Below are 27,154 nucleotides of genomic sequence, written 5' to 3' on the forward strand. Positions count from 1 at the left end.
GAATATAGGCCTAATTTTGCATCATAAAAACAACTGATTCTTATTTGTCAATACAGCTGATCCCTCCCTCTGTCTCAGCTCATCCCAGCTCCCTCTCCTTCTATCCCTTTCTGTTTTCATAGACGCGTGTGCGCACAAACATATGCCCTCGTGCACTGTCACCCTAATTGGGACAATGTTCTGCTTGCCAGTTGTCACAATCCCCAGATGTGATCTGACAAACGCTGCTCAGTTTTGTGTTGTGGCTGTGCGTGCGGTGCACCGTCAGCAGAGGGCGCCATTAGAACATATACACATACACACGCGCACGCAAGCACGCACACGCGCACATACACACTTCTTGCCCAGCTAGCTGTAACCGGCTAGCTAGTCTGTTGTCGAGTTGACACCCTCCCAAAACCTCGGCAGCAGCTAAGCTGCACAGTCGACATGGCAAGAAAATATCGCAACTATTTCCTAAAGAAAGATGAAAATCTTCCAAGTCTTTTGGAATGAGTGAGTAGTATCGACAATAATTGTATATTTGTCCCGGTGGAAGGTGGCGGTAGACGTTGCACGTTTTGTTTTAGGCACATTTATGACGCATAGCTATGGTTAGTTGTTGCTAACACGAAAGGTAGCTAACGTTAGCTGACAAGCTAACGGCTAGCAGAGGGAGGAGTATGGTTTGTTCGCTAGGCTGTTAGCCTTCTGTGCTCAGGCGAGTAATTACGAGAAGAGTATTTGTGTTAGCTGTCTCTCTAAATGCGGTGAAAACACGATCCTAGCGTGAGTCTAAACGTTGTGAAGTCAATTAAATGACCGTGCCTGGTGAAATCGAATACATTTTCAAAGCAGTTGGGTTGCTGGGTAGTTTCAGATGCTAGCGTTACATAATCTCGCTGTTGCAAGTCAAATGGCTCCACTTTTCAGTGTCACTGTGGTTCTTCTCTAGCTATCGTTTCCTTGACTAATACACGATATGATAATTAATGTTCTCGGCAGTGTGTTTTATTCTTCACCCCTGCTACAATCCGAATAATGACTGTATCACTAATAACCGACAATGAATCTTAGGTTATTACTATTATTTTTTAATCTGACGACGTTTGCTCGCTAGCCATGCGAGCAAACTAGCCACCCTTAGCTTAGCTTGCTAACAGTAAGCTAACGTTACTACAATTAACGTTAGCTAGCTAACGTATTGCCCCATATCAGATAAGACAGTTATGGGTGTTTAATGTTAACCAAACAGTAAATAAGATTACAGCCACCAGAGTTAACTCTTTGACCAATAATGAGGTTGTCTGTAGCGTAATGGTTTTCAACTCTATTAGCAAACGCTAGCCTCGTATCAAGTTAGATAGCGCAGAGGGACTTGGTTGTTAGCTTCTTCAGGACCCTTTGTCCATAGTCACAGTGGTTACCAGCTTCTCTAAGTAGGCCACACGGCAGTTGTTTTGATCCTTCTCCGTCGCTTGTTTCCTCTGTATCCTACAAATATGTGCGGTGTCATGTCGTTTTTTTGTTGTTTTTTTGTTTTGTGTTGCGACCGAACACCACATACTGGCCAGCAATCAAAGCCAAATAGACTTTAAATTATAGATTTTGTCATTTTAGTGGAGCAGTGTATCAGCAGTCCCACGAGAAACCTATTTTGTCATCCCATTAGCTTTAATGCATTTTTCAGATACAGATGCACTCATAACAAAGCACAGCCATGTTTTGTTACCGCACTTAGATGCTATTTTGAATGTACGATATAAAGGACGAACAAGCTACTTTTTGACTTGTATGCAAAACGGTTTTAATTGATGAATGTTTGCGCAATTTTAACTGTCTTTCTCTTTCTCTTTTCCAGTATTCATCACGCGATGTGATCCAAAATCCACAATGTGTGAGGACATTTAAGAACAATTGAGTTCGGAAGAAAAAATCTTGATTCCAGTGGAATCTTCCATATATATATATTATTATTATTATTATTAGATTTTTTTTCTGTGTTAAAGCTTACATATATTTACACACCCTCGTCCCATCAACATATAACCATGCCAGTGCAAGCACCACAATGGACCGAGTTCCTGCTGTGCCCAATCTGCACACAGACATTTGAGGAGACTGTTCGCCGGCCCATCAGCTTGGGCTGTGGACATACTGTCTGCAAGATGTGCCTGAACAAGTTGCACCGAAAGGCCTGTCCCTTTGACCAGACAGCCATTAGTACAGACATCGAGCAGCTACCTGTCAACACAGCCCTGTTGCAGCTGGTGGGAGGCCAGGTAAGAGTCTTGTTTGTGTTTGTACACTTATTTGGAAATTCATGAGAGACATCCTGTGTTGACAACATTCATGCAGGGCCCTTATTGATGTAACCCTGTGATGAAGGATAACCACTTATGGATGTGTTTGAGTAATGGAGCATTTTAAGTTACCATTCTTGTCTTGACAGTATAATGTTTCCAGTAATTGCCATTTAGGTATTATATTAGAGCGTTGCACATAACTTGGAGATTCCTGTATGAGTCATACTCCAATCATTGAGCAATGGCTTTAAATCTGCTGGTTTACTGAGTGCTGGCACAATCAGTGATGCTATATTTCTCTGAGGCGGTGTTTGACTGACAGGGTGAGGCAGAGCTAATGGTGTTTTGGCTTTGTGGCAAAGTTTCTAGATATACTGTGTAATAATGGGTGAGGTCAGTGTATCAACTATGAGCTTGTTGAGTGTCTGACATAAAGCAACAACTGTGATGTCTTGTCTCTTAGCTGAGTGCCTGGCATATTTTCATCTTTGTTTGCATTACCGTAATCTTATCTGTGCTTCTACGGATTAGTAGGGTACAATGTACAATCAAAAGAATATCACAGATAAAAATAGAAGTTGTTATTATAGTTCTGTACCATTGTCGTTCATGAAAATGACCTAATTTATCATAGATAATGCCCCAGAGCTGCAAATTGTTTTGGTCACTATCAAAGCAAAGGGTCTAAAGTGAAGATGGTATAATGATGGTTTCTTGATAGTTTCGTTGGATCCCAGATGGCTATTTAAATCGGCCATTGCAAAGCTTGGAAAGTGTGCCTGCTCCAAAGTGTGATATCGCACAGCCTGAGCGTGAAAATACGAACATGATGAGAAATGCTTCTTATCAGTGTCACTGTTCTCTTTCAAATAGTGTTTATTAGCATTGTCTGGGATAGGTGCATTTCAACAAGCTATAATGTACAGAGAATAGAGCATACGCCTTCAGTGCAATGCACAGATTCTCAAAATGTGAGTTATAGATTTTCCTGTCAGTCATATTTCCTTGATCTGATTGTAGTGTAAGCAAGGTCCAGGGAAAACAAGACTATTAGTGAAGCACACTCTAGTAGTCACCATGTGTCTAATGGGATAATAAGGGAGTTGTTACAAAAGAGCTTCTAAGGACACGGTAGTTGCATGACGTGTTTCACTGCACTTGACAGATCAGTATAAATAAAGGGATGGCCTTTATTCTACATTTCTGGCTTTGTTTCAGTCGATAGTATGTGCTGACTAGAGACTAGAGTTTTACAGCCCAAACACCATTTCACTTTGTCACTTCTCTGCCCAAATACACTCTGCTTATACACACAAAGAGGTATTTTAATATGAATTGACACACCCTAGTTGTGTTTGGCTGTTTAAGCCAATGAATTAGACAGTGAATCGAGCTGGTGATTATCCGTTCCACTACGCACACTACATCATTGTTGGGATATGATTGTACTAAAAGGCTTCAGCTATTGCTATGGGTTGTCCTAATTCTTTTCCTCTGTGTGTCATGCCGCAGGTTCCTAAGGCTCAGCCAGTTGCCTTGATTACCAGTCCAGAGGACTCGCAGCATTATGAGGAGGCCAGGCAGTGTGTGGAGGAGCTGGCCCTCTACCTCAAACCTCTCAGCAACACCAGAGGTGCTTAACATACACACACACAAACACATGCTTATTACCTTTGTGGTTTGGTTTACCTTTATCATGATCTGTTGACACTCGTGCTGCCTTTAAGTGAAACACGGGAAATCCAGTACTCAATATTCTTGGCATTGAAGTTGTTTCAGATGTGAAAATCCTGCTTCTGGGTGAATGATGATGGACGTTGCCTTGTTCCCTTTTCAGAAATGTTTGTTTGCATGTCAGTGTCATGAAAGGAACAAGAAAGGGGTAGAAAACAAATAATTTGCAGAAAACAAAGATTTTATATTTGTTTAAAAACGTAATCAGTAATTTCCAAAGGGAATAACATTTTAGACATCACTAGGTCATTAAATCAGTTTGTTCAGTTATAAAATCACATTAAAACTGCAGTAAATGTACTGTTTACATTCGTGCTGCAAATTTTAAGCAATTTCCTTAATTCATCATTGGCCACAGTAATAATTAGATGTCCCAGATTGATTGATTGATTAATAGAGAGAAATAGAGATTGCTTGATTAACCTTAAAACTATTGGATCAGAATATATTTGTCATTGAAACTGATGAAATGGGCTTTTTAACAGCATAATTCAGGTAAATTTGGTATTGTAGTATATTTGAATATAAGGAAATAGTTTGAAATGCTAAATCCTATGAACTTAAACATACACTTAATTTAAAATGTATCAATCCCTGACAAACCTGCTTGAATGTTAAGTATTATTCCATGTGCGTTTATTTTGTAGGCGAGGAAATGTATATTAATATGTAGCTTACGGTATATTAACATGTCTCTTTTATTTGCGTTTTACCCAAAGTTAAACATTTTTCAACTCTTGGATTTATGTGATGTTACTGCAAGAGAGGACTTTTCAAAGGGGAAGTAGCCATGTTTAATTCTTTCGATGTAGAGGTGCAACTACATCCTCCAAAATGATCATAAAGTTGAACAGGCAGCTCTCTGAAACAGTTAACAACTAAACATCACGCCCTTTGTAAAGGTAGGATTTATTGCAGGGCCATTGTATTTGGCTGTATTAGTTTTAAGTTGGTATCTTAGTATATGTCCCTTGGGTTTACCAGTTGTTATGTCTAATCTCTCACCAGGTGTGGGTCTGAGCAGCACGGCCCAGAGCATGCTGAGTCGACCCATGCAGAGGAAACTGGTAACTCTGGTCCACTGCCAGCTGGTGGAGGAGGAGGGCCGAGTGAGAGCCATGAGAGCTGCCCGCTCTCTGGGTGAGCGAACCGTCACAGAACTCATCTTGCAGCACCAGAATCCACAGCAGCTCTCCTCCAATCTGTGGGCCGCCGTGCGTGCGCGAGGATGTCAGTTTCTAGGCCCAGGTAGGTAGTTTCCATCACCTGCAAAGTGAGACAAGCACATTAAGAAGAAGCAGTTTGTATTTCCTCTGTAAATTTTGGCTTTTGGCAGTCCACTTTTACTCATGGCTTTTATGTTTGTGTTTCCCCCCCCCCCCCCCCCCAGCCATGCAGGAGGAAGCTCTAAAGTTGGTCCTTCTCGCTCTAGAGGATGGCTCTGCACTGTCCAGGAAGGTGTTGGTTCTTTTTGTAGTCCAGAGGCTTGAGCCACGTTTCCCACAGGCCTCTAAGACTAGCATAGGCCATGTGGTGCAGCTCCTCTACCGGGCCTCCTGCTTCAAGGTATGTCACTGACCGAGAGCCAAAAGAACTTTTCAAACATTTTTAAAAATGTTGTTGCAATACATCATGTGGTGCTGCTCCACAGCAGGGCCTATTGCCTAAATACTCATATTATCATCATATCATACAAATATTGTTTAGTGTAGTTCCCCAGTGGAGATTTTATGTTTCCTGTCAGCCATCAATATGTTGTGCAATTCATAAAAAGCTCTCTACAGAAGGAGCCAAACACTCTTTCCTTCTTTCTCTCTGACTACCTAGGTGACCAAACGTGATGAAGACTCATCCCTGATGCAGCTGAAAGAGGAGTTCCGTACTTACGAGGCTCTGCGGCGTGAGCACGACTCTCAGATAGTTCAGATTGCCATGGAGGGTGGGCTGCGCATCGCACCTGACCAGTGGTCCTCTCTGTTATATGGAGATCAATCTCACAAGTCACACATGCAGTCTATCATAGATAAGGTGGGTGAGAGAAGTGAATGAGTTTTGTCTGTATGAATATGCTTGTTTCTGCATCATGGTACGTGTAGGCATATTTAGTGATTTTTTTTTTAATATAATCTGCTGTCTCTAAGCTCCTTATCTTAAAGCATGTCCTCGCATAAATCTGCCATAAATGTACCAACGCATTTACTTAACTGTTTCTGACATAGCTGCAGACCCCAGCGTCTTTTGCTCAGAGTGTCCAGGAGCTGACGATTGCGCTTCAGAGGACTGGAGACCCAGCCAACCTCAACAGGCTGCGGCCCCACCTAGAACTACTGGCCAACATTGATCCAAGTCCTGGTAAGAAACACACACACTTCAAGAGTCTTGGTTTTGTAGTAACTTAAGGAGTATGTCAGTTACATTCAGTGTCACAGGTTGGAATCCAAACAGTAACCTTTGCATCTTCTCAACCTTCTCTCTCTCTGACAGCTTTTGTATTATCCTGGTATATCTTGTCTAACAAGTTGGGTTTTAAAACAAGCAGTTATATATTCGGATATGTCTTGGCTAGACTCTAGATGTTGCATTACAGTTAAACTTAAAACTTGTTCCCTATATATTAGATTTATTTGTGGGGTTCCCATAAGAATCTTTGTGTTTTAGTATGAGACAAATAATTACTGTGAATTTAAGTCTGTTTTTCTCATCTCCGTTTGTTTCCCCAGATGCTCCCCCTCCCACATGGGAGCAGCTTGAGAAAGGGTTAGTAGCAGTCAAAACAGTGGTGCATGGCCTGGTGGACTTCATCCAGAACCACAGCAAGAAGGGAGCTGACCCTCAACAGGTCAGTTTATCCATTGGACCACAAAAAGAGCTGGTTCCCTTTGGTGTATGTTGCTTAATAAATCCAAGTTACACACATGGGAGATCCTACCATCATCATAATGTTGTTCATCACTTGTAGAAATACAAGACAAGCTGTTAGTATCACCTAGCTCTGACTGTAATGTTAAATATCACTGCTATTGAGTGCTAAGTTCTGCTTGTCGTTGAGCTAGGCAACATCCTTTAATCAGGTTCTACCATAATATCACAAACAGTTGTGTTCTCCATTTCAATAACACTTGCTGTCTCCCTTCAGCCTCCTCAGCACAGCAAGTACAAGACATACATGTGTCGTGACATGAAGCAGAAGGGAGGCTGTCCTCGTGGAGCCAGCTGCACCTTTGCTCATTCTCAGGAAGAACTGGAGAAGTGAGTCTGACAAATAATATGTAGCATTTAAATCAGATATTGCAGTTGAAATGAAACCGTTTCCCACAACCCAGCGTTTCTTATACATTTTGCACTGTGTTGTATGTTTGCCAGGTATCGTAAGATGAATAAGCGTCTGGCAGCTCGCCTCCCTGGCTCTGGAGGGCTCATGCCAGATGAGGGCCTTCCTCTTGATGTAGCAGTGACCCGGAAGCCTTCACCCCTCACCAACGGCAGTGGTGGACCCTCTTTGCCCCAGCTCATTGCCCGCGGCACCGACACAGTCCCATATGAACTGTTGCGCAAACCCATGAAGATGGACGGAGGGAGTCCCAGTGCCCCAGGATCACCACCTGATCCGTGAGTATAGGATTTTCTCTTCATTGTATTGATTGGCAACCAAAGAATAGGCAACTGCATGCCATGAAGTCAACAGAGTTCCCCTCTGATGGACACCAGCTGATTGCAGTTTTTCTTCTCTCTTGTTATGAATTACATTACCTGGAGGATATTTCACAGAGCAGGGTTACACCCAGGCCACACTGCCTGCTTAAGCGGTGCATGGTGGCTACCTTGCTGCTGCTGTTCTGTGGCAGAGCTGCCTGCTGCTATGGTTACTGTATTTCCTCAATCAACTCCACTCATTTATGGAGCCATGCAGCGATACTGTCCACAGAAACATTGTCAGAGGGCTTTTATTTTATTACGGAAACAGGAAGTGTTAAGTTAGAAATTAATATTTATATTTTTTCAAGTGCTGATATCTCCTCTTACTTGAGCATTTATTAAGATTGTATGTGTATGCACAATCAGTTAGCCTTTCTATCAGTTCAAATTGTTCACAGCTCTGCCAAGTGCAAACACTGGACTGTATTGAGTCGCTATAGGTCACTGTTGACACATGGTGTGTCAGTCTGCAGAGGAGAGGGAGCATATCATTGTTGAATCTATAGAATAATATTTGAACGACAGGTGTAGGACGGAAGAAACCTGTCTGCAGGTTGATGATTACTCAGTAGGTAACATTGCAGACTCTGGGAACTCTATGGCATGTAATAGTTATTAATTGACATACTTGTATGAATCATTTACTATCAGCCTGTTGTGTTTTCTTTAATTCATTCATTTACATTTATTCCCACAGCCTGGACCCTGTGCTGACCAAACCTGGTATGCCTTTGCCACCTCATGCCATGGCCCACCCAAGGATGCCAGTGGACCACCTCTCTGGGGTGAAGCACATGCCTGTGGTAGCCAGAGGTTCACCGGTGTACCCCCAGCCACAGCTCCCTGAGATGTGCTACGACACTCGCCCACCACCTTCTGCTTCTCAATATGAGCCCCCACAGTACCCCACAGGTAGGGTGGAGTAAACTGAATGATACATAGTGGGCCTCTGTGTGTGTGACTGATGAAACTCGTAAATAATTTAGGGAAGTGATACTAATAATTATTTGCTATTTATTCCTCAGGGTACCCGTACCAACAGCCACCACAGTACGTCCCTCGGGATTACATGCGTAACCCTCCTCCCCCCAGTGAGTCAGGACCACCTTACCAGGACCCCTACCCTGGCTACGGCCCTCCAGAGCGCTCCTACCAGGCCCCTCACTCTGGTCCACCTTTCTCTTACCCTCACCCTCCTCACCATGACCGAGGTCGCCACGGGACCTACACTGGCCCACCACCTCCCCCACAGCCTTACCCATCACAGAGGGATGGCCTGGTCAGAATGAGTCCCGCACCTCTGGATATTCCCCCACAGTCAGCAGGACAGGCTAACTCGCTTTACCACCAGGAGCCCAGTACACGTGATAGATACCCACCAGATGGCTACTACACACCCAGTGCCCAGCCTCCACCCATGAGGGCTTACGTCAGGGTGAGTTTGTTTGGATTGTTCTTTATTTTAGCTGTTTGCCTTTAACACTTTGCGATGCCAGCCTTGTTTCAAACACTAAAATAAATAAATAAATAAATCAGTTCACCAGTAACATTTCTCTGTGTGTGTCTTAGGGGCCATCATATAGTGGTTCACAGCCCAGCCTGGACTACCTGCACCGACGTCGACAGGAGCTGTTATCCCAGCTGGAGGAAAGGAAGGTCATCTCCCCTCCTCCATTCGCCGCCTCCCCCACTCTGCCTCATCCCTTCCCCAGCGACTACCCCCCAGAGGTTAGCACTATGGGAATTTCATACGCCCCTGACACTGTTCATACACAGGCATTAAACTATAAGATTTGATGCATTTGATTTTAATATATAAAAACTATGAGTACATGTTAGTATTAGTGACAGCACTCTCTCTCTGTATGTTCTGTGCCTGCAGTATGGCGAGGAGAGCTCCAAAACCATGGTGAAATGCAGAGAGCCTGACTATGCAGGGCAGTACTCTCCCTGGTCTTGTGAGACCATCGGCTCCTACATTGGCACAAAGGACGCCAAACCCAAAGACGTTATGGTGCCTGGTACCATGGACATGATGGTGAGTTCAGATGGATAACCCTGTTAGTAACCACGTCAGTATTTTCCCATTCAGGGTTGAAAAATTATACATTGTTGTGATACCTTCTGGTCAGTTGCTTGATTTGTTGGTCTGTATGCTCTTGTCCGACCAAATTTTCTTCAGTCAAACAATCTCTGGCAGGAACTTTCATAAGGCCATGTGGCCACCAACAGCGTTTTTTTCCCAGTTAATAACACCAGGCGCTTTTCTATAACACCCAGCTGGGAACACTAGAGCGCTTGGGAGGTGCAAAGGCTTTTCATCTGAGACGCTTTGGTTGTTTCTGGTTGCTATGATACTGAATATCCATTGCAGTATAAAAGTCTATGTGGCCAACAGTATCAAATTCTACTTATTGTTGTTTAGTGATGTGACATTTGGTCTTTGTGGTATTTGTCCCGCCCCTCCTCCACTGTGATTGGATGGCTGGCTAAAAAATGACCGTCAGGAGCGCAGGGTTTTACCCTAAATTGAACATTTTCAAACACCAAATGTGCGATTCTCAGTAGAGAATAGATGCTCATTGCCTCGTCAAGCTGCTGGCGTTTGTAGCATCATGTAAATATTCTGCACTCCCACTGCAACAAATTCAAAAGACTGGCCTCAGGAAAAAAAACACGGGTGGACACACAACATTATAAGTTAGAGTGCAATCAGTGCAATGTGGCCGATGTAGTTAATCTAGAGATTATGTACATTTTTGTCCCGTTAACCAATTGATAGGTTGAAGACTTTTTTTCTGATCGACAGCTCTACATTGTAGCTCTGTCTTCAAAGATTCAGTGTTGATGGACAAATTTTTCTGTGAAATATAATCGAGTTACTGAGGTATTTGATCTTGTTTGAACTTGCCTCTTTCTCAAAACTCTATCCTAACCTATTCTGTATTCCTTTCTGTTTCTCTTTGACTGTCAGAACGCAGAGGCTAAGGGTCTGAGGGAACCGTCTCTGGAGGCTCCTCGGAGGGGTGCAGAAGTCAAAGACGATGACCCCATTATCCCTTTTGGCCCCCAGCCCACTGTGTCGCGCTTCGGGGCCATCTCCCGCACCTCAAAGACGGGCTACCAGACCACAGGCCCTGTGCAGGCTATGGCATCCACTCCCCAGAACCCAAGCTCTAAACATATGGCCATGCCAGGTGGGAAACCATGTGCAGAACACAGTGGAATTTTTGCAAAAGTTTGTCAAGAAAACATTTCTGACAACTATTTCACCACCTTGCCTACAGCAGAATACACATATGGAAGCCATGTAGGATGGGGTGGAGCTTCATACCCCTCCCACCCAACTGCCGCCTCCACTCAGGGACACTTCAGTGAGCGGTGAGGCCTGCATTTGGTTTCCTTTCCTTTTTGTTTAATGTTCTTATGATGATAATACTAATCATGCTTTAGGGAAGTACCAGAACCACAATTATGAAAGTGAAAATTTGCGGTTTATAGTAGTTGTATACATTTCTTACTGTATTTACTCCTCACAGCCTGCCTATGGCAGAGAGAGAGCAGTTAAAGATTGAGCTGCAGCAGGTCAACCAGCAGATCAACCAACAGACCCAGATGCGAAGCATGGAGGTATGTATGCTCTCTGAGGACCTCCAAGAGGTCTGGAAAGTACAGAATTTGATTTTAAAGAATTCTACAAGATTAATAAGACTAAAAATTGTTCCAAAACTCCAGAGGAGATTATTTAATGTCTTATGTATTTATATCCTTGCTAACATTTAAAATGGTCGACACTTAAAATGACAATTCTCCAAAAACAGATTTTCCATTTCACGCTTCATTTCTTCTGATGATTGACAGAAATTTCCAAATTGCACACTCAGCCTCTTCACTTCCTGTCTCGCTATTACAGGCTGCCAGTAACTCTTTGCTGCTGCAGCGGGAGGCCAGTGCATTGGCGGGCCAGCCTGTGCAGCCCAGCCAGGGCCAAGCAGCAGCGGCTCAGCAGCAGCAGTCACAACAGCAGCAGCAGCAACAGCCCAAGTGGCCAGCAGGGGGAGCGAGTTCAACAGCTGTCTCCAGTGAACAGCTAAGCCTGGAGCTCCACCAGGTGGAGAGAGAGATCGGCAAGAGGACCCGAGAGATGGCTTTGGTAAGTGCGGGGGTGGGCTGTTGAGCAATAGTAAGGGATGAAACAGTCTAACCATGTGTGCTGAGAGAAGTTAGGGCATGGGGCTAAATAACTGATGAAAACCAGTAGGTAGGTAACACCATACAGCCAATAAAACATTTTTTAACACCAGGACGAGTGCATATATGCATACAATAACACTTAATGATAAGGGCCGTGGCTCAAGTTTTAAAAGATAATTACTGAGTATTGGTATTTTGTCTTACTTGTTTTCCGGGTTGGTTCTGGGTGAAAAAAAAGAACATGTGGATCGGCAAGATGAGTCAGGTTGTGGAACTATTAGGTCATGTGGTCATATCACGGTTCCAGTTTGAGATGGGGTTTCTGAAACTGGATCTGTGCAGGACTCTGAGCTGGGGTCTTTTCGTTTATTTCTTCATAAAACTCATATTTAACCAAGTAAGTCCTGTTGTGATCTCCAATCTCTTTTACAAGGGAAACCTGGCCAAGACTGCAACATACAAAAAGCTACAGCCAAACAATCACACAATGAAAAACATAAACGTTATACAGTAACATGTAGAGATATCAGAACACGTACGCACAATGTCAAGACCCAAGTGACTCATTCTCTTGCATGTTGTGTCTATCTCAAAACCAGGAAAACCAAGTAGCCCATGATGTTCAGCAGTACAAGATGAAACCTGCAGAGAATGGACAACCAGAGCACAAGACTCAGCTGGAAGAAATCTCCCTGGCTCTTGGGTGGGTATATACCTATCCCCCTAAATATACATGTTTCATCATAAGCCTACATCTTCCCAGTATTCCTAACATGGGTCTTTTTCTCTGTCTGTAATCAGTGAGGTGTCGAACGGCTCCAGCAGTCTGCAAGAAAGTGCAGTGGGCGGGTCCATGCTGTCACTGACCAATAAGACGTCTGCGTTGAGCCTGTGCTCTGACCCAGGTGCCACTGGCTCAGAAATGCAGAAGAATGGTGTCGTCCATTCCTGCTCATAGGCAGTAAACACTTACACACACACACACATGCACACACGCACACACTCAAGATGCTCAATTGAAAAGCATGCACAGGCACACATACACCCATTCTATTTAGAAGATGAGCAGTATCTGCCGTGATATGAATTTTCTTTCTTTTTGTTCTGTGAATGAGCTTTTTTTAATGACTTTCCTTGCCTGGAAACCAGAGCATATGATAACATTTCTCGTGTGTGTTAATTTTTTCTTCTTCTTCTTTTGTTTTGTACTGGGATTATAGATTAACAAGGCTCACAATAGATATATCAGAAGAGAAAATGGTGGTGGTGTTGACAGTTGTATTTTCATTCAGAAAGGACAGGCCTATTCCATCCTTAATAGTCACAAAAAGTCAAGTTGTAGATTGATCCTCCCCGTGTGAGATGTTTGGGTTAGTTGTGCTAGTAAACATGCAGATGAACGGTTATATACAGAGAGGCAGATTAACAAGCACTATCACATTAACTTCTCTTGCAATCTGACGATCCACGAAGGCGTTGTGCGAAACAGCAGGAGTATGTCACTTGGTACTCAACCCCAGAATCGTAAAAAAAAAAAAAAGTGATTGCCCAGATGCAGATGGTCTGAGGAGGGAAAAGCAGTATGATATTCCACCAGTATTCAGCTGAGATGCAAGGTGTTCAAGAAATCCCTTTTGCAACACATGCACGTCCTCACCTGCCACAAGAAGTATGATTTTATTAGTGCATTTTATGAACACATCATAAGTCTGTTTCATACTTGAAAGCAGTATATTATATATTTAATTGAAGCATTCTGTTTTAAAGATTGCAACGAGTCTTTTTGATAACGAGCTTTCCACATGTTTTCTATAAGGGAATCTACAGTGTGCTTCTCTCGGTTGTGGTGTGACCTGATGTGGTTTGGTTGCATTCAGTCCTAGCCGATTAAGTTGTGAGATTTTTTCACAGCACGCTCAAAAAATTTGTGTTTTTTTATTTTTTGTTTTGGGTGAATGTACACGATCGGGCCAAGAGAGAGTACGTCTTTCTGCCTCAGGGGTCAGGTGAACGTCTTTATAACGTAGGGTAAAAAACAAAACAAAGGATTTCCCTCCTCAGAGCTTCTCGTCTGGCCACACAAAAGGCCTCCCCATTGGGATTATCTTGTCATTTGTTCTCCTAACTTCTATGAAGTTGCCTTCCCTTGTGTTTTTTTGTTAAATTTTTGTTTTATTTTTTCATGCTTTACGTTGTTACGATTTCGGGGGTGTGGCTTACCTAGTGAAGGCTTTATAGAGCTTAGCTGAACGCGTGTCCTCTTCTCTATCATGGATTCCAAGCAAAACAAAGACTTATCATTTGTAGTCTTAGAACGGAGATTGTTGTAGCGTTTTTAGCTACGCAGTACATTTGAAATCATGTTTACAGCTGAGGAAACAAGTGTTAGTATCTGAGGGGTAACAAAACAAACATTCAAAACTACCTGTCCGCTGATAGCAGATTTGATAAGTTAGTCTATATCGCATTGAGTGTGTTTAAGCATCTGTATCGGTGAGTATTACAATATTCTGTTCACTGTCACATTTTCCTTCTCACACCTCGATGTCATCATCACCACCATTACCACTAAATTTTCCTCTTTCTCCGTCATGTTAATTGTTTACTGCTGACGCTCTACAACAGAGCTCTTTGCCTTTTGTAAACAATTAGCATGATTGGCTACAGTTTCAAAGCTCCGCTGAGAGCGAGTGAGTCCTTGTGTGCGAACGGTTGAGAGAAAGAGACGCTCTGGGTAAAGTCGTTAAACGTCGAGCCTTGGTTTCGGTCAGACGAGGGGCACTGAGACAGTTTTACAAATCCCTGATGACTGATGAGTCAAATAAATACAGACACAAATGTTTTGTGTCTCATCTGGGTTGTTTGATGAGCATCTCTTCCAATTTGTCAGCGCCATGATAGTGGATGTTTGGGTTTTTCCTTTCTATTTTTTTTTTTGGTTTTAATTTTTCCTACCACACTTCAAGCCTCTGGCTGCTCCTCGCTACATTTATTGTTTAGGTACACAGCTCACTTATACATATGAGTATGTATACATACATTAATATACTAAAGCACTATTAATGTGCCACCTCTTATTTTACTCGCTCAGCATTTATATTAAATGATCTCTACTTAGAATCAGCAAAATGTTTTTGTTTCTTTTCGTCGTTTGATTTGTTTTCTGTCCACTGGTTGCCAACACAGACTTTATCCTTTCCCAGACGAAGGACCTCTGTGCGCATTGATGTGTGTTCACTTAATCTTTTGTGTTCAAACAAAGATGTTCTTTATAGACTATGCTTCCGAAGAAGACAAAATTCTGTAACTTTGGAAAATTTATGGAGACGTTTTGTGTGTGCTAGATTGTATTGTAGAAAATGTACCCTAAGTTTTTTTTTTCCTCAAAGTGTGCTGTACTGGGTGATAGTTTGGAGGTATTACAAAAGTGTTGGGGGGTTTTTCCCACCCCTGCCCCAAAGAGGATATTCAGGAAGTCTCTGATGATAGGTTGGCCTTAAATCCTCTTGCAGTGCTCCTTTACCATGTCTGCTTCAGGAGCATGAGGTGATCTCAAAAATATTAATTAAAACAGAATTGGCATGATTTAGAGTCACACAGATTGACTCTAGTAGACCCCCCCCCACACACACACACACACACCATGTTTTGAAAGTGTCATGTAGAACAGCAACATGCAATAATGCAAATCTCTGATTTGAATCAAAAGTGTTTTATTTTTAAGGAAATGTTATTGACCTAGCTTGGTTTGTACTTCTTTTTTTCATTCTTCTTTTTTTGTTTCTGCACTAGTTGAGTGAATTTACTGACCTGCAAGTCTTACAGTCTTTAATGCATCATCTGACCTGAGCTACGAGAGAATCTGAGTGACATTGTTCTTCTTTGACGAATATTTACAACAAATGGCCCACCAGCGTAATTCTGCTGTTAAAATGCCATCAATTGGCAACACATGGTGTTCATTCAATATGTTGTTTCTCACTATCTCTACGTGCAAGTCAACCAAAACTATCACCATGCTGATTCTACGTGATAGGTCCCTGCAGGTCTGAATGAGCCTAAAACGCCTTTAGCTTAGCAGACATACTGACATACAATAACTTATGGGGTGGTTTACTATTAGTAAATAGCAGAGATGTTCATTTCAATCTCCTGTGTGTTTTTGTTTTCTGAGTGGAACTGCTGCCTCTACCCCTCATTTACATAACCAGTTAACCCCTTCACTCCCACCCTTGACCACTGAACTCTGTTACTGCTGTTTGAGGCTCACATTTTATTCCCTGACTTTCTGGGGAAATTCGCAAATGGCTATTTTATATGATTACTCCCTTGTAAAATATCTCTTAAATTAAGGTACAGGTTTGATTTCAGCAAGAAAAAAGAAGTTTTTATATGTATATTATACTCCATTAAGGAATGTCTAGAATTATCTTCCTCCAATGTGGATGTAGCCATTATTACGCCATTTTATGACTTTGTAAGAGAATTCACTGTGTGAAAATTGGTTTGCATTTTTGTATAATACAATCTGCTTTTTTTTTTCGTTTGATACGAGAGGGAGGTCAAACTGGAAGTTTGAAGAGAGAAAAAAATGAACCTGTGAAATTGAGAAAACAAAGTGTAACTTATGTACAACAGTGATTCTAAGCTGAGGGGAAAAGATTAAATGATATTGCTAACTCTGAGTATCTGTGTCGCTGTTTTTATTTCTAACATGTCTTTCTCCCCTTTCTGTAATGATGTAATTCCTGTTTAGGGTGTGGTCAGTACACCTTGACATCAGCGCTGGCTGTGGTCAAAGGTGCAACAGATTTAAACCTAAGATAAGATAACACCTAAGCAACAGTGTTTCAAGTTAATGAAAAACTGATGAAGTCAACCACATTGTTTTTATTGGTCAATGGCAACGATTTCAAATCATACTAAACACTGACAAACCTTGAAACTACCACAGAACTGAATTTATTGGCACCTCAGTAACCCACTTTGAGGTTGATAGCTCATGTTAGACCTTGTGAACAGCAGTTGATTAAACAGTCTCAACTCAAGGGTGGCCTTACGCATTTTAAGGGCCTTAATATTTGTTAATTGATAATCGAAAGATCGGCAGTTCGATCCCCAACTCCTCCAGTCCGAATATTTAAGTATACCTACCTGGGCAAGTTACTGAACCCCAAATTGCTCCTGATGACTGTTCCATTTGTGTGTGCAAGCGTGTGAATGGTTACTGAGTAGCAGGTGGCACAATGTGTGGTAGCCTCAGCCACCAGTGTGTGTGTGTGTGTGTGTGTCTGTGTGTGAATGGGTGAATGTGACGTAGTGTAAAAGAGCTTTGAGTGATCGGAAGTCTAGAAAAGAGCTATACAAGTGCAGTCCCTTTAAGTGACTGACTAATGGAGAGTAATTTTTATTGTCAATTTGAGTAAAGCCATCAAATTTGTGACTCAAGTCTGACTTGAGTCCACACCTCTGCATAATAGACCAGATCCAGAGCAACCTGCAAGGCGAGAGCTCACCTGTGGCCCAGGGCAGTATGGTTGGGGTCACACCAAGTCTGAGTGTGGATTTGACTTCTTGTTGCAAGTGGTATCTTTCTAAAAGACCATTAATGTATAATTATGTAATATGAGCTGTACCTATATATGTTTCCTTTCTTATTTCGTTTATTTTACAGAAATATTTTAACCATTTGCTTTTTTTACACAGCTTGCAGGTAAGTCAGAGACTGAAAATCATCATCAACATGTTGTCTGATGTGGGTCAAACTGGACTTTGAATCATCAGAAAAAAGTGGAGAGAAACTGAAATCCTGCTGTTCCTCAGTGAAACTGTGAGGTGCCAGGATTAGTGATACTGGGTGGGGGTCAAACCAGTACCTAAGATAATACCTGCACATCAGCCTTTTGAGTCAATGAATGGATATGTTTAAAGTGCCCTGCCCACTCAGCCTCATCTAATGCAGGTCCTTTGTTAAAGCCTGTAAGTCCAGGAGTTAGGAAATCCTAAAAATCCTTCACATTCTCAGTGTGACAGCTTTATTTCAACAAAGGCAAATTTTCAGTATTTAGAATGAAAATCATTTTTTTATATAACCTATGATTGTAACATGCAGTCATTCTTGCATTATTAAACAAAAATAAGTAGATATTAATATAAAGTACAGTACAGGTGAATTGTTTGGTCCTTCTGAGTTCACGTGCCTGTTTGTTAATCTTTTCCAGAAGAGGTAGCTGAGATGAATGAACTTCACATCGTAGTAGAGTCTCCCTACAGGCAAAGTGTGACACACTACTAATGAACAAAGCGTTAATTAAAATCTTATTACAATCACAAGATTATATCTTCAGTCATCTATTACTGACCAAATGTCCATGATAAACACTGACTCCTCTCACATATTTTTACTCCACGTTTGTTGGGTCCCAAGTCACGTGTCTTCCATCGTGCAAGCTTCCCAAAGCGGCCATGTCTGATTCCTCCAGCTGGAACCCAAACACCTTCGTATGTGGAGGAGAAGGAGGTTGTAAGTTAGTGTTGGCTTCTGATTTTCACTAAACTTCACCAAAAAAATCTACATATCATTAAATCATGTCATAGAATGTCTTAACCTCACTCTCACTGATACACTGCATATGTGACATATACAGCGAGACAGAGCACCAGCCTCCTCGCTTCTCTATGTGTTGCCAGATTCTTTTCAGGGCTACGCTGCAGCATCCTGCTTGGTTCCTTAAAATTAATGTTGGGCCCAGAGTAGATGCTTTTTTTTCTTAACGCTTTGAAACCTGGAGTAACATCACTTTCTTGTGCTGCTTTCAAAATGCCTTTTGCAAGTATTTAAGCCTTTGAACCCTGAGCAAATTGGAGTGATTTCTTTCAAAAACATGGGCAAAAAGGCAATGAGCAACTTGGTGAGAAATGTCCCACAAATTGCAAAAATGAATAAATAAATAAATTAGAAAATTATTTTTAAAAAATAGGGGGAAAAGAAAAAAAGCTATGGAAAAACTACCTTATTATTTATTATGTATTATTATTATATTTTAAAATTATGTAACAAAATTATTAGAATTTCTAAGCACTCTTTCTAGGTCATTTCTCTATTTATTTCTTAGCTTCCATTGCCTTCTTCCCATGTTTTTATAGGAAATCAAGCCAATTTTCTCATAATAATAATAATAATTTTTAATTTTTTAATAAGTCAGTGTTTTGCTGATGCTGCCTGTCACAGAGGAGCTGCTAACTACAGTGACTGATGCAAAAATACAAAGACCCTATCTGGAGCCAGTCTTTGGTTTGTCTGTTCTGGGCTACTGTAGAAACATGGCAGTGCAAAATGGCGGACTCCGTGGATGAGGACCTGCTCCCTATGTAGAGATAAACGCTCATTCTAAGGTAATGAGAACATGATTCTTGTTTTAAGGTTATATTGCATTTCTGCAAATATATCTCCCTAAAACCTACACACTGGACCTTTAATTTTGTGTTTACCTTTTACTGTGTTTCTCATTTTTTTTTGTCATACCTGCTTGAATTGTCCATCACAATATAACCAAAGTTTCTTAATCTTTCTTAATTTATTATAAAACACATTTTTATGATCAAGCAAAAGACAGTGAAATGCATTTCCAACTCACCTGACAGTTTTCCTGAATCCTCTTCTTTGTGATTGATTTCGGTATTGTGACAACTCCATTCTAAGGAACAGAAGAGAAACCAAAGCATTATGGGTAAAAAGAAATGTGCGTTAAAGCAGGAAATATCTGAAGAATGATGTGCCAACCTGAATGCTCCAGCGGATGCAGATCTGAGCAGGTGTGCGTCCGTGTTTTTCTGCTAACTGTAGAACGGTTGGGTTGCTGAGGGCTTGACCCTTGGCCAGAGGACTGTATCCTTCAAACACAATTCCCTCCTGACGACAGTATTTTATCAGCTGATTGGGCTGCTGGAAAGGATGGTACTCCACCTGGTGGGTTATGTCATTTTAAAGATACATTATAGGCGAGGTACTGTGTGCAGACACTTTACTTGTATGCTCCAGCATTCATGTTTTTGAGGCTTCTCAGACAGAAATATGTCAGCTTCATGCATGTCTCAGCATTTTAGGACTTTTTAGAAACTGATTTAAGATAATGTAATACCAATTAAGATCTTATTTATAGATTAATTAATTTAATGCCTTTTAAGATTTTTTAAGTCTAACACTTCTGGAAAAAAAACCTTACCTGGTTAACATGTGGCACAACACTGCAGTCTTCCTTTAACTCTTCCAGGTGGCAAACCAGGAAGTTGCTCACTCCAATAGCAGAGCACACCCCTGTAGTGACAAACAGAGAGAGCTCAATGGCATGTCCACTCTGTGACAGTATATATCATGATCATCATATCTTTGCAACATGATCTTTCATGTTGTGTACCTTCTTTATAGAGTTCCTCCAAAGCTCTCCAGGTCTCCGCTCTCACCTCCCTGTTGGAGTAACCAGGTCGCAATGACTCTGGCCAGTGCATCAGATACAGATCTATAAAAAAGGGAGAGGTGATAAATTCACGCAAGACTACAAACTGCATACAATGTTGGGGAATTCAGAATGCCAGAATAATGGAGAAGCAAAGATCAATCATATTAGAGAAAGTTTGTACATCTCTAGGTAGTACTGCATTGATAACACAGATATCTGTTTAACATGTCTTCATCAATCACAACCCATACCGAAATATTCCACCCCCATCTGTGAACAGGAGTCACGGCAGGCCTTCTTTGCAGCTTTGTATCCATAGTCCCCCGGCCACAGTTTATTGGTGACCCACAGATCACTTCGTGGTATCCCGCTTTCTCTTATCGCGTAACCCAGCTTCTCCTCACAGCCGTAGTGCTTTGCTGTGTCGATGTGGTGCACGCCACACTCAGTGAGTGCATACACAACGGCATCATGAGAGTATCCGCCATGATGGGATGTGCCTGGTGTAGAGAGAAAATACAGACAGTTAAAAAGCAATGTCACTTTAGATCTATTCAAAGGTGATGTGTGTGTCATTTGGACTGGATAAGTGTGATAAGAAGACAATCAGGACCGAGAGGTTTGAACTACCAGAGGGCAGCATTGCAGATGTTCAGGACAGCTACATATACCTTGGGGTCCCGCAAGCAAATGGGAACAATGAGGAGGCCGCAAGGAAGTCAGTCACAGCCAAATACCCACACATAGCAAGGCAGGTCCTGAAAAGTCGGCTGAACAGAAAGAACAAGGTCCAAGCCATCAACACGTACGCCCTGCCAGTCATCAGATAACCTGCTGGTATAATAAGCTGCCCACAGAAGGATCAAGACAAGGAAGCTTCTCACAATGTATGGAAGTCCATGTCCAGCACCCTGAGACAGACTGTGGGGGGCAGAGGACTGCTGAGCGTCAGAGCCACTGTCCGGGATGACACAACTAAGGTCCAGGAATACATCAGGAAGATGGCCCCAAAGATGAGCTGCTAAGTGAGTATCTCATGGAAGGACAAGCCCCTGCACGGCATGTACCACTGACAGATTGAAGTAGCCGACATCAAGAAATCCTTGCAGTGGCTTGACTGACCGACAGAAGCACTAATCATGGCATCGCAGGAACAGGCACTAAGTACAAGATCAATAGAAGCAGGGGTCTATCACAGCAGACAGGGCCCCAGGTGCAGGCTGTGCAAAGATGCTCCTGAGACAGTTCAGCACATAATAGCAGGGTGTAAGATGCAGGCAGGAACAGTGTTCATGGGACACCAAACTGCCACAGCTGATTTAACATTTTTCAAATCACTTGCAAAATGTACAATATATTATTACAATCATATTATTCATGCTTTCCATCAGGGTTTTGTCCTCCACAATGACCCATTAGAAGAAATAATTTGATGTAATGAATAAATAAATAAATAAAAACAGTGACATATCATTCAGTGTTTGTGCACTTTTCATGAGACGCACCTAATCCCAATATTGGAATCTGCAGACCATTGGACAGTGGGACTGTAGGACAGCTCAGCTTCACCGGTGCAAAGGTCATGTTCCTCTTGAGCAACCTGGATCACAAAAACGTGTTATCACTATCGTATAAGAAAATCTGTGTCCCTGCGCGTTATTGAAAATCAGCTGCACATGCTTACTTTGCGAATAGCTGCCTAACGTTACTTTGTGATAAAAATACATACCAGTTACAAATTATTCCGGTGCTGCAACACTAAGGACGCGTAGCTGGGGTTTTCCCCGTGAGCAATTACATCAGATTTTATGAAGTTTTACTGCTGAAGTTTTGTTTGTGCCTCTTCCCAAAGGCGTTAGCATCTCTGGAGTGGGTGGAGATGTGCCTCCAACGGAAAACCACACGACGCGACATTGAAGCCTATGGCTAACCAGTTAGCTTACCCCAACAAAGATGGCGTCTGTTTCCAAACGGTACGAAATATGTGGTAAAAACTGACGCACGACACCATATCGTAGAAAATGTGTACATAAAAGTTAAATCAATCGCATTTTCAAGTAGTTGCCAACTTGCAGGTTTTCTTACAATACAACCGTTTATTTATTTTTTTGAGCTGTAACCGTTAGTCAGGCTACGTAGCAGCTAATGTTACAGCTCTTTCATTTTAAGGCTCTTTGGTAACAGTCAACATGGCGACCGCGTAAAGCAAACGGACTGTGAGCAGTGTCAACAAAATGAGGTGAGTTTTGACTTATAGACAGAAATACAACATTTTCTCTAATGCGTTTAATGTAACTAAATAGCTCTATCATGTGGCCGTTGGTTAAACTCAAGGTGTGGCGTTATGCTGACCTACAGAAATAATACTTACTTGAGATGTTGAACATGAAGTGGTTTCATATACAATGAGGCATTTGTGTTCAGCTAATATCTAATTTGATGTGCTTACATGACAAATGCAGTATGTGCAGTGGTGTAGGCAGGGATCAGGGTCCCCGTAAAGGACATTTAATCTGGGATTCAATTAAAGAAATTAAACCTACTGATTTTTTTGGGCTGTCTCCAGATGTTGACCCCCTTTAATCAACAACAGCTTTCACCTCAGTGTGGTAACACATCTAATCACTTTCTGATGGACCCCAGTGTGTCCAGTTAAAGTGTTTACACCAAAAGAAATCACAGTTATGTGTAAAGCCATGCTTCCCTGTTTCATAGCATGTGTCTAATCCACCCTAAGGGACTGTTCTTTACTTAACAGTGGAGGGGTGTGGCTGGGGTGTGACTTCATGCTTTATTTGTTTGTTTGTATTTTTTCTTGACCCTTCCCAAAGCTATTTATATTTTTTCATGAGCCTCCCTGAGTGACTGGGGGGAAATGCATGACCCTCCCACCACCATAAATAACCATATTTCTTATTTTAAGCCAGTACAACAAGCACACAGCACAGGAGTGAGAGTTATCACCAAAATAAACTGCTAATTTCTTAAGCAAAATGCAAATCTCCCTTACATATCGCTATATCATCACACAAGCTGTGCACTTCAGCGGAATATGGGTGCATAACAGCGACCTGTCCTAGCACACAAAACCAACAAAACTTAAAAAGACTACACAAACCTACTGCATTTATAATTTATAATTATCTATTTGGTGCAATAATGTAACTGCTGCAATCAACGGTGCAATATTTTTCAGGATACGACTTCATCATGCAGATAATTTCTTATGTTTACTCTTATTCTATTCTTTTTTATTCTACTGAGGTATATTGTACTTAAATTTCACACTTACAGCCTCAGCACTGTGACAATATATATTTTATTTTCAGTATCTTAAGTGTTAAACACTGTAGCATGATGCACATTCTAATTTTCATTTTCATTGCTTTATATTTACATATTTCTATTTCAAACTCTCACTCTTACTTCTTATAATTCTCTATTCTTTACATCAGAGCGACTGTAACAAATCACAGTTTCCCCTCGGGGATCCACTTGGCATGGTCAACGTTATTAGATTTTAAAAACCTTCCCTTTGATGTTTAAAAGTTAAAGGTTTGAAGTTGAAAACAAAATCCTGGCATTGAAAAAAACCTTGGTTTTTCACTGTTATCATGCATGCAGGTGTGCAGAACTTAATGTTTTGTACAGGATCTGGTTATGTCGTGCAAACAGTGTATTTTTGGCATGATGTCCCTTTCCCCTGCTTCATGAATTACGAACAGTCCCTACGGAAATCTATTTTAAATATTGGTGTTCTGGGATATCCTAATGGGGAGGCACAAAACCTGGAGTATATCCTAATAGGATGTCCTGCCTCTGTGGTTCAGGGTCCCCAGATGTGGCATGGGCCTCAGGCGAGCCTATTTGGTGTGGCCAATCCTGCTGCTGCTCCTGGTTGGTGCAGTTTTGACCGCTCTGCTGCCCCCTGCTGACGACCAAAGAGGTGTCGGTGTCCTGGGGGTGCTACGCAGGGCAGCATCACAAAAGGAGAATCTTGCACAGGTCCACCGTGACGACAACACAGAGGAGGAGCAGAGGTTCACTGTCATCATCCAGACTTACAACCGCACAGACATTTTGCTCAAACTCTTAAACCATTACCAGGGAGTGCCTCATCTTCAGCAGATTATCATAGTGTGGAACAACATTGGGGAGCAGACACCCCTGAAGTTGTGGAACTCTTTGGGGCCTCATCCGGTGCCTGTGGTCTTCAAGGAGCAGGCGAGCAATCTAATGCGCAACAGACTGCAGCCATTCCCTGAGATTGATACTGATGGTGAGTATATCTGTCAGCTTGCATATTGTATATGCTTTGACTTAGTGCTTTTAAAAATGTATATTTAAACCTATGTGTTTTGTCTGTTTAAAAAAATGTGTATTGTAGTTTGATTTGTGCTTTGATCCGTAGCTGTGCTGATGCTGGATGATGACACCCTGGTCAGCGTGCCTGACATCAGTTTTGCTTTCTCTGTCTGGAAGGTAATACAATGACAGTGATTAACATATTGTGTCTAAATTACATTCGGGTTTAACTTGATAATTGATTATGTCAATAAAAAAACATATCAGCATCATGTGGTACAGCACCATCCAAGACAGCATAAGTTGCTCTGTTCTGTTTTGCAGCAATTTCCAGATCAGATTGTCGGGTTCGTCCCAAGGAAACACGTCTCAACACCAGGAGGAGTGTACAGTTACGGCAGCTTTGAACTGCAGGACCCAGAAACAGCAGGAGGTGACAAGTAAGTTGAGCTTTTGTAAAGCTCCACATCAAATGTATCACACATGCTGCTTGTCTGTCTTGGTTTTACTTTGATGTGAAGGGCTGTTTTTTAATACTTCTATCTTAATCCGCTCACTGCAGATACTCCATGGTTTTAATTGGCGCTGCCTTCTTCCACCGCCGCTACCTGCAGCTCTTCCAGGACCAACCTCAAGCTGTGCACGCGCTGGTGGATGAAACACAGAATTGTGACGACATTGCTACGAACTTTGCCGTAGCACTATATTTAAGGAAACACTCCACAGGCAGTATTAACAAACCCTCTGGGGTCTTTGTCAAACCTGTGGACATGCGCAACCTGGAAAAGGACGCCAGCAGTGGGTACCAGGGTATGTGGCATCGTCCTGAACACCTCCTTCAGAGATCCTACTGTCTCAACAGGCTGACACAGATTTATGGTCTCATGCCGCTCTGCTTCTCCAACCTGATGGTCTCCCAGTTTGGCTTCCCCAGCTATGCTAACCACAAGAGTAGAGGCTGAGGTGCTGCCACAGTGCTGACTGTTTTGGACTGAAAGATGACAGACTCAAGTGACAGCCTGGTAAGTCTGTGTTTGATGGATAACACATCACTTGTGTGGGCTCAGGATTAGATTGACACTAAAGCTCAATTTCACAGACACATTTTTTTGTTTGCTTTAAGTTTACTTGCTCAGTGTTTTCCTCTTTTCATCTCTGTTTTTCAGTTTCACCGTGGCATCTGCACGACTATCATGGACTTTTCTGGACAATCAGACTGCTCTACACAAGGCACAGTTTCATGAAACGTCCATATTTGATAAGGTAATCTGTGTTTGTGACCAAAGCTGCCTTTCTGTCAGTATGAACTCTCAGTGGATTGTAGTGCCGTTGTTTTATAGTCAGCAGGTGCCAGTCTTTGACGAGCTTTGACATTTTGCCTTGTTTGTAACTGTGATGTTGTGCCTCTTAAATTTTGGTTATACTACATTTATGGTTGTGTATAGAACATGTCATTTCTCTGGTGGGCTTGTGTACAGTCCCTACAACCTTAAAATAACTGTTGGAAGTTGGCCAAAAAAGGAGTCCCCACCAAAGTGCGAATAAAGCAGAATTATTGCAGGTATTATTACATTCTAACATAAGCTTTATGTGCAGTACTATGCATGCGCAGACAATCTTTTTTTATTTAACAATGTGTGTACAGGTGTCAAGCTTGTAAGACTGTATCATGTGATTCAGTTAAATAAAGCCAACACCTTTTCTCTGAACATAATCTGTGGATGAATTCATAATTACATTATCTGTTAAAGACGTATTTCACTGCTGGAAACATGGCCTTTTCATAAAACTGTGCTACTATGCTGTAGGAAGACGAAGATGCTATTGAAATCGGTGCTATATAACCAGAGAAAACAGAGAACATGGGCTGTGGTGTTCGCTTTTGCTCAAGAGGTAGAAAACTACCACTACCAGAATGCACTGCGCTGTACCAGACCAATAAACACTCCAGCTGGTGGGTGACGTAATTCGAGTTGCTGTCTTTCTATCAGGAATTTTTGATCCATTGAGGGGTTACATTTGTATAACTTTCCTGGAGCTAAGAAAAGCAATTTTAAAAATCCATGATGTCACAATGAAGAGTCAATGAGCCAAGCAGCAACTTGCAGGCAGAAACACAACTGCACATAGTCAGTGGGCCGCATGTTGGTATGAGTAATCGCCATCATGGGATCTGGTATCTAGGTGTTATAATACATCTGGGTTGATCAGGACTGTTTCCACACAGTATGGCCCTTAGAGCAGGCGCACTAAAGCAGTGGTTCCCAACTGGTCCAGCCACAGGGTCCAGATTGCTCCTTAGTCATTAGTTCAAGGTCCACATAGTTTAATACATTCAGTGTCATACTTGCATTTGGCCATGTTGTTGAGCTAGTTTGCTGTCTCTGTTAAGTAGTCACTCACTCTACAGCAGGAAATGGCACTTCAAAATAAAACTTATGTGCTGGAAATTCACTGTACATCAAAATAAAGTGTGTTCTT

At 41.9% G+C, this 27,154-nt stretch overlaps 3 protein-coding genes across 6 annotated transcripts; 2 read left to right on the forward strand and 1 right to left on the reverse strand.

Annotated features, from left to right (window-relative positions):
- The first annotated feature begins 359 nt into the window (after nucleotides 1-359).
- rc3h1b (ring finger and CCCH-type domains 1b) lies at nucleotides 360-16,594 on the forward strand. 2 transcript variants are annotated; one of them, XM_050033242.1, is made up of 20 exons: nucleotides 360-495; nucleotides 1,841-2,261; nucleotides 3,798-3,918; nucleotides 5,028-5,267; nucleotides 5,410-5,585; nucleotides 5,847-6,047; nucleotides 6,239-6,371; nucleotides 6,740-6,858; nucleotides 7,156-7,268; nucleotides 7,383-7,628; nucleotides 8,413-8,627; nucleotides 8,741-9,150; nucleotides 9,285-9,443; nucleotides 9,598-9,753; nucleotides 10,690-10,912; nucleotides 11,003-11,096; nucleotides 11,255-11,345; nucleotides 11,629-11,868; nucleotides 12,509-12,612; nucleotides 12,711-16,594. In XM_050033242.1, the coding sequence occupies exons 2-20, from the start codon at nucleotides 2,031-2,033 to the stop codon at nucleotides 12,865-12,867; spliced, it is 3,429 nt and encodes a 1,142-aa protein (XP_049889199.1). In that variant the 5' UTR covers nucleotides 360-495; nucleotides 1,841-2,030; the 3' UTR covers nucleotides 12,868-16,594. The 2 variants fall into 2 exon arrangements, with proteins under 2 accessions (XP_049889199.1, XP_049889200.1); XM_050033243.1 differs by having other exon boundaries at nucleotides 11,006-11,096.
- Nucleotides 16,595-17,237: 643 nt separating this feature from the next.
- On the reverse strand, nucleotides 17,238-22,602 carry zgc:110366 (uncharacterized protein LOC550476 homolog). Of its 3 annotated transcripts, none has more exons than XM_050033253.1 (8): nucleotides 22,312-22,602; nucleotides 21,874-21,968; nucleotides 20,620-20,868; nucleotides 20,327-20,428; nucleotides 20,135-20,226; nucleotides 19,693-19,875; nucleotides 19,547-19,606; nucleotides 17,238-18,406 (listed from the first exon to the last, which is right to left on the reverse strand). In XM_050033253.1, exons 1-8 carry the CDS (start codon nucleotides 22,377-22,379, stop codon nucleotides 18,311-18,313), a joined length of 945 nt encoding a protein of 314 aa, XP_049889210.1. In that variant the 5' UTR covers nucleotides 22,380-22,602; the 3' UTR covers nucleotides 17,238-18,310. The 3 variants fall into 3 exon arrangements, with proteins under 3 accessions (XP_049889210.1, XP_049889212.1, XP_049889211.1); XM_050033255.1 differs by lacking the exon at nucleotides 22,312-22,602 and adding an exon at nucleotides 22,053-22,154 and having other exon boundaries at nucleotides 17,240-18,406; XM_050033254.1 differs by lacking the exon at nucleotides 22,312-22,602 and adding an exon at nucleotides 22,098-22,236 and having other exon boundaries at nucleotides 17,243-18,406.
- Nucleotides 22,202-27,145, forward strand: extl2 (exostosin-like glycosyltransferase 2). The gene is made up of 7 exons (XM_050033251.1): nucleotides 22,202-22,341; nucleotides 22,538-22,607; nucleotides 24,199-24,647; nucleotides 24,780-24,850; nucleotides 24,998-25,113; nucleotides 25,236-25,695; nucleotides 25,840-27,145. The coding sequence occupies exons 2-6, from the start codon at nucleotides 22,603-22,605 to the stop codon at nucleotides 25,633-25,635; spliced, it is 1,041 nt and encodes a 346-aa protein (XP_049889208.1). The 5' UTR covers nucleotides 22,202-22,341; nucleotides 22,538-22,602; the 3' UTR covers nucleotides 25,636-25,695; nucleotides 25,840-27,145.
- The last annotated feature ends 9 nt before the right edge of the window (nucleotides 27,146-27,154 follow it).

The sequence above is a fragment of the Epinephelus moara genome, chromosome 21, assembly GCF_006386435.1.
Source record: "Epinephelus moara isolate mb chromosome 21, YSFRI_EMoa_1.0, whole genome shotgun sequence".
NCBI classification, from domain to species: domain Eukaryota; kingdom Metazoa; phylum Chordata; class Actinopteri; order Perciformes; family Serranidae; genus Epinephelus; species Epinephelus moara.

Bases quoted from the DNA above. Each gene is read 5' to 3' on its own strand.
- rc3h1b (XM_050033242.1), top strand. From the start codon at position 2,031: ATGCCAGTGCAAGCACCACAATGGACCGAGTTCCTGCTGTGCCCAATC. The intron at 6,048-6,238 runs GTGGGTGAGAGA...TTTCTGACATAG, and splicing joins TGCAGTCTATCATAGATAAG to CTGCAGACCCCAGCGTCTTT. The intron at 8,628-8,740 runs GTAGGGTGGAGT...TTTATTCCTCAG, and splicing joins GCCCCCACAGTACCCCACAG to GGTACCCGTACCAACAGCCA.
- zgc:110366 (XM_050033253.1), bottom strand. From the start codon at position 22,379: ATGGTGTCGTGCGTCAGTTTTTACCACATATTTCGTACCGTTTGGAAA. The intron at 20,869-21,873 runs GTGCGTCTCATG...TCTCTACACCAG, and splicing joins GATTCCAATATTGGGATTAG to GCACATCCCATCATGGCGGA. The intron at 19,876-20,134 runs GTAAGGTTTTTT...ATAACCCACCAG, and splicing joins TTGTGCCACATGTTAACCAG to GTGGAGTACCATCCTTTCCA.
- extl2 (XM_050033251.1), top strand. The intron at 24,648-24,779 runs GTGAGTATATCT...TTTGATCCGTAG, and splicing joins CCCTGAGATTGATACTGATG to CTGTGCTGATGCTGGATGAT. The intron at 24,851-24,997 runs GTAATACAATGA...TCTGTTTTGCAG, and splicing joins TTGCTTTCTCTGTCTGGAAG to CAATTTCCAGATCAGATTGT.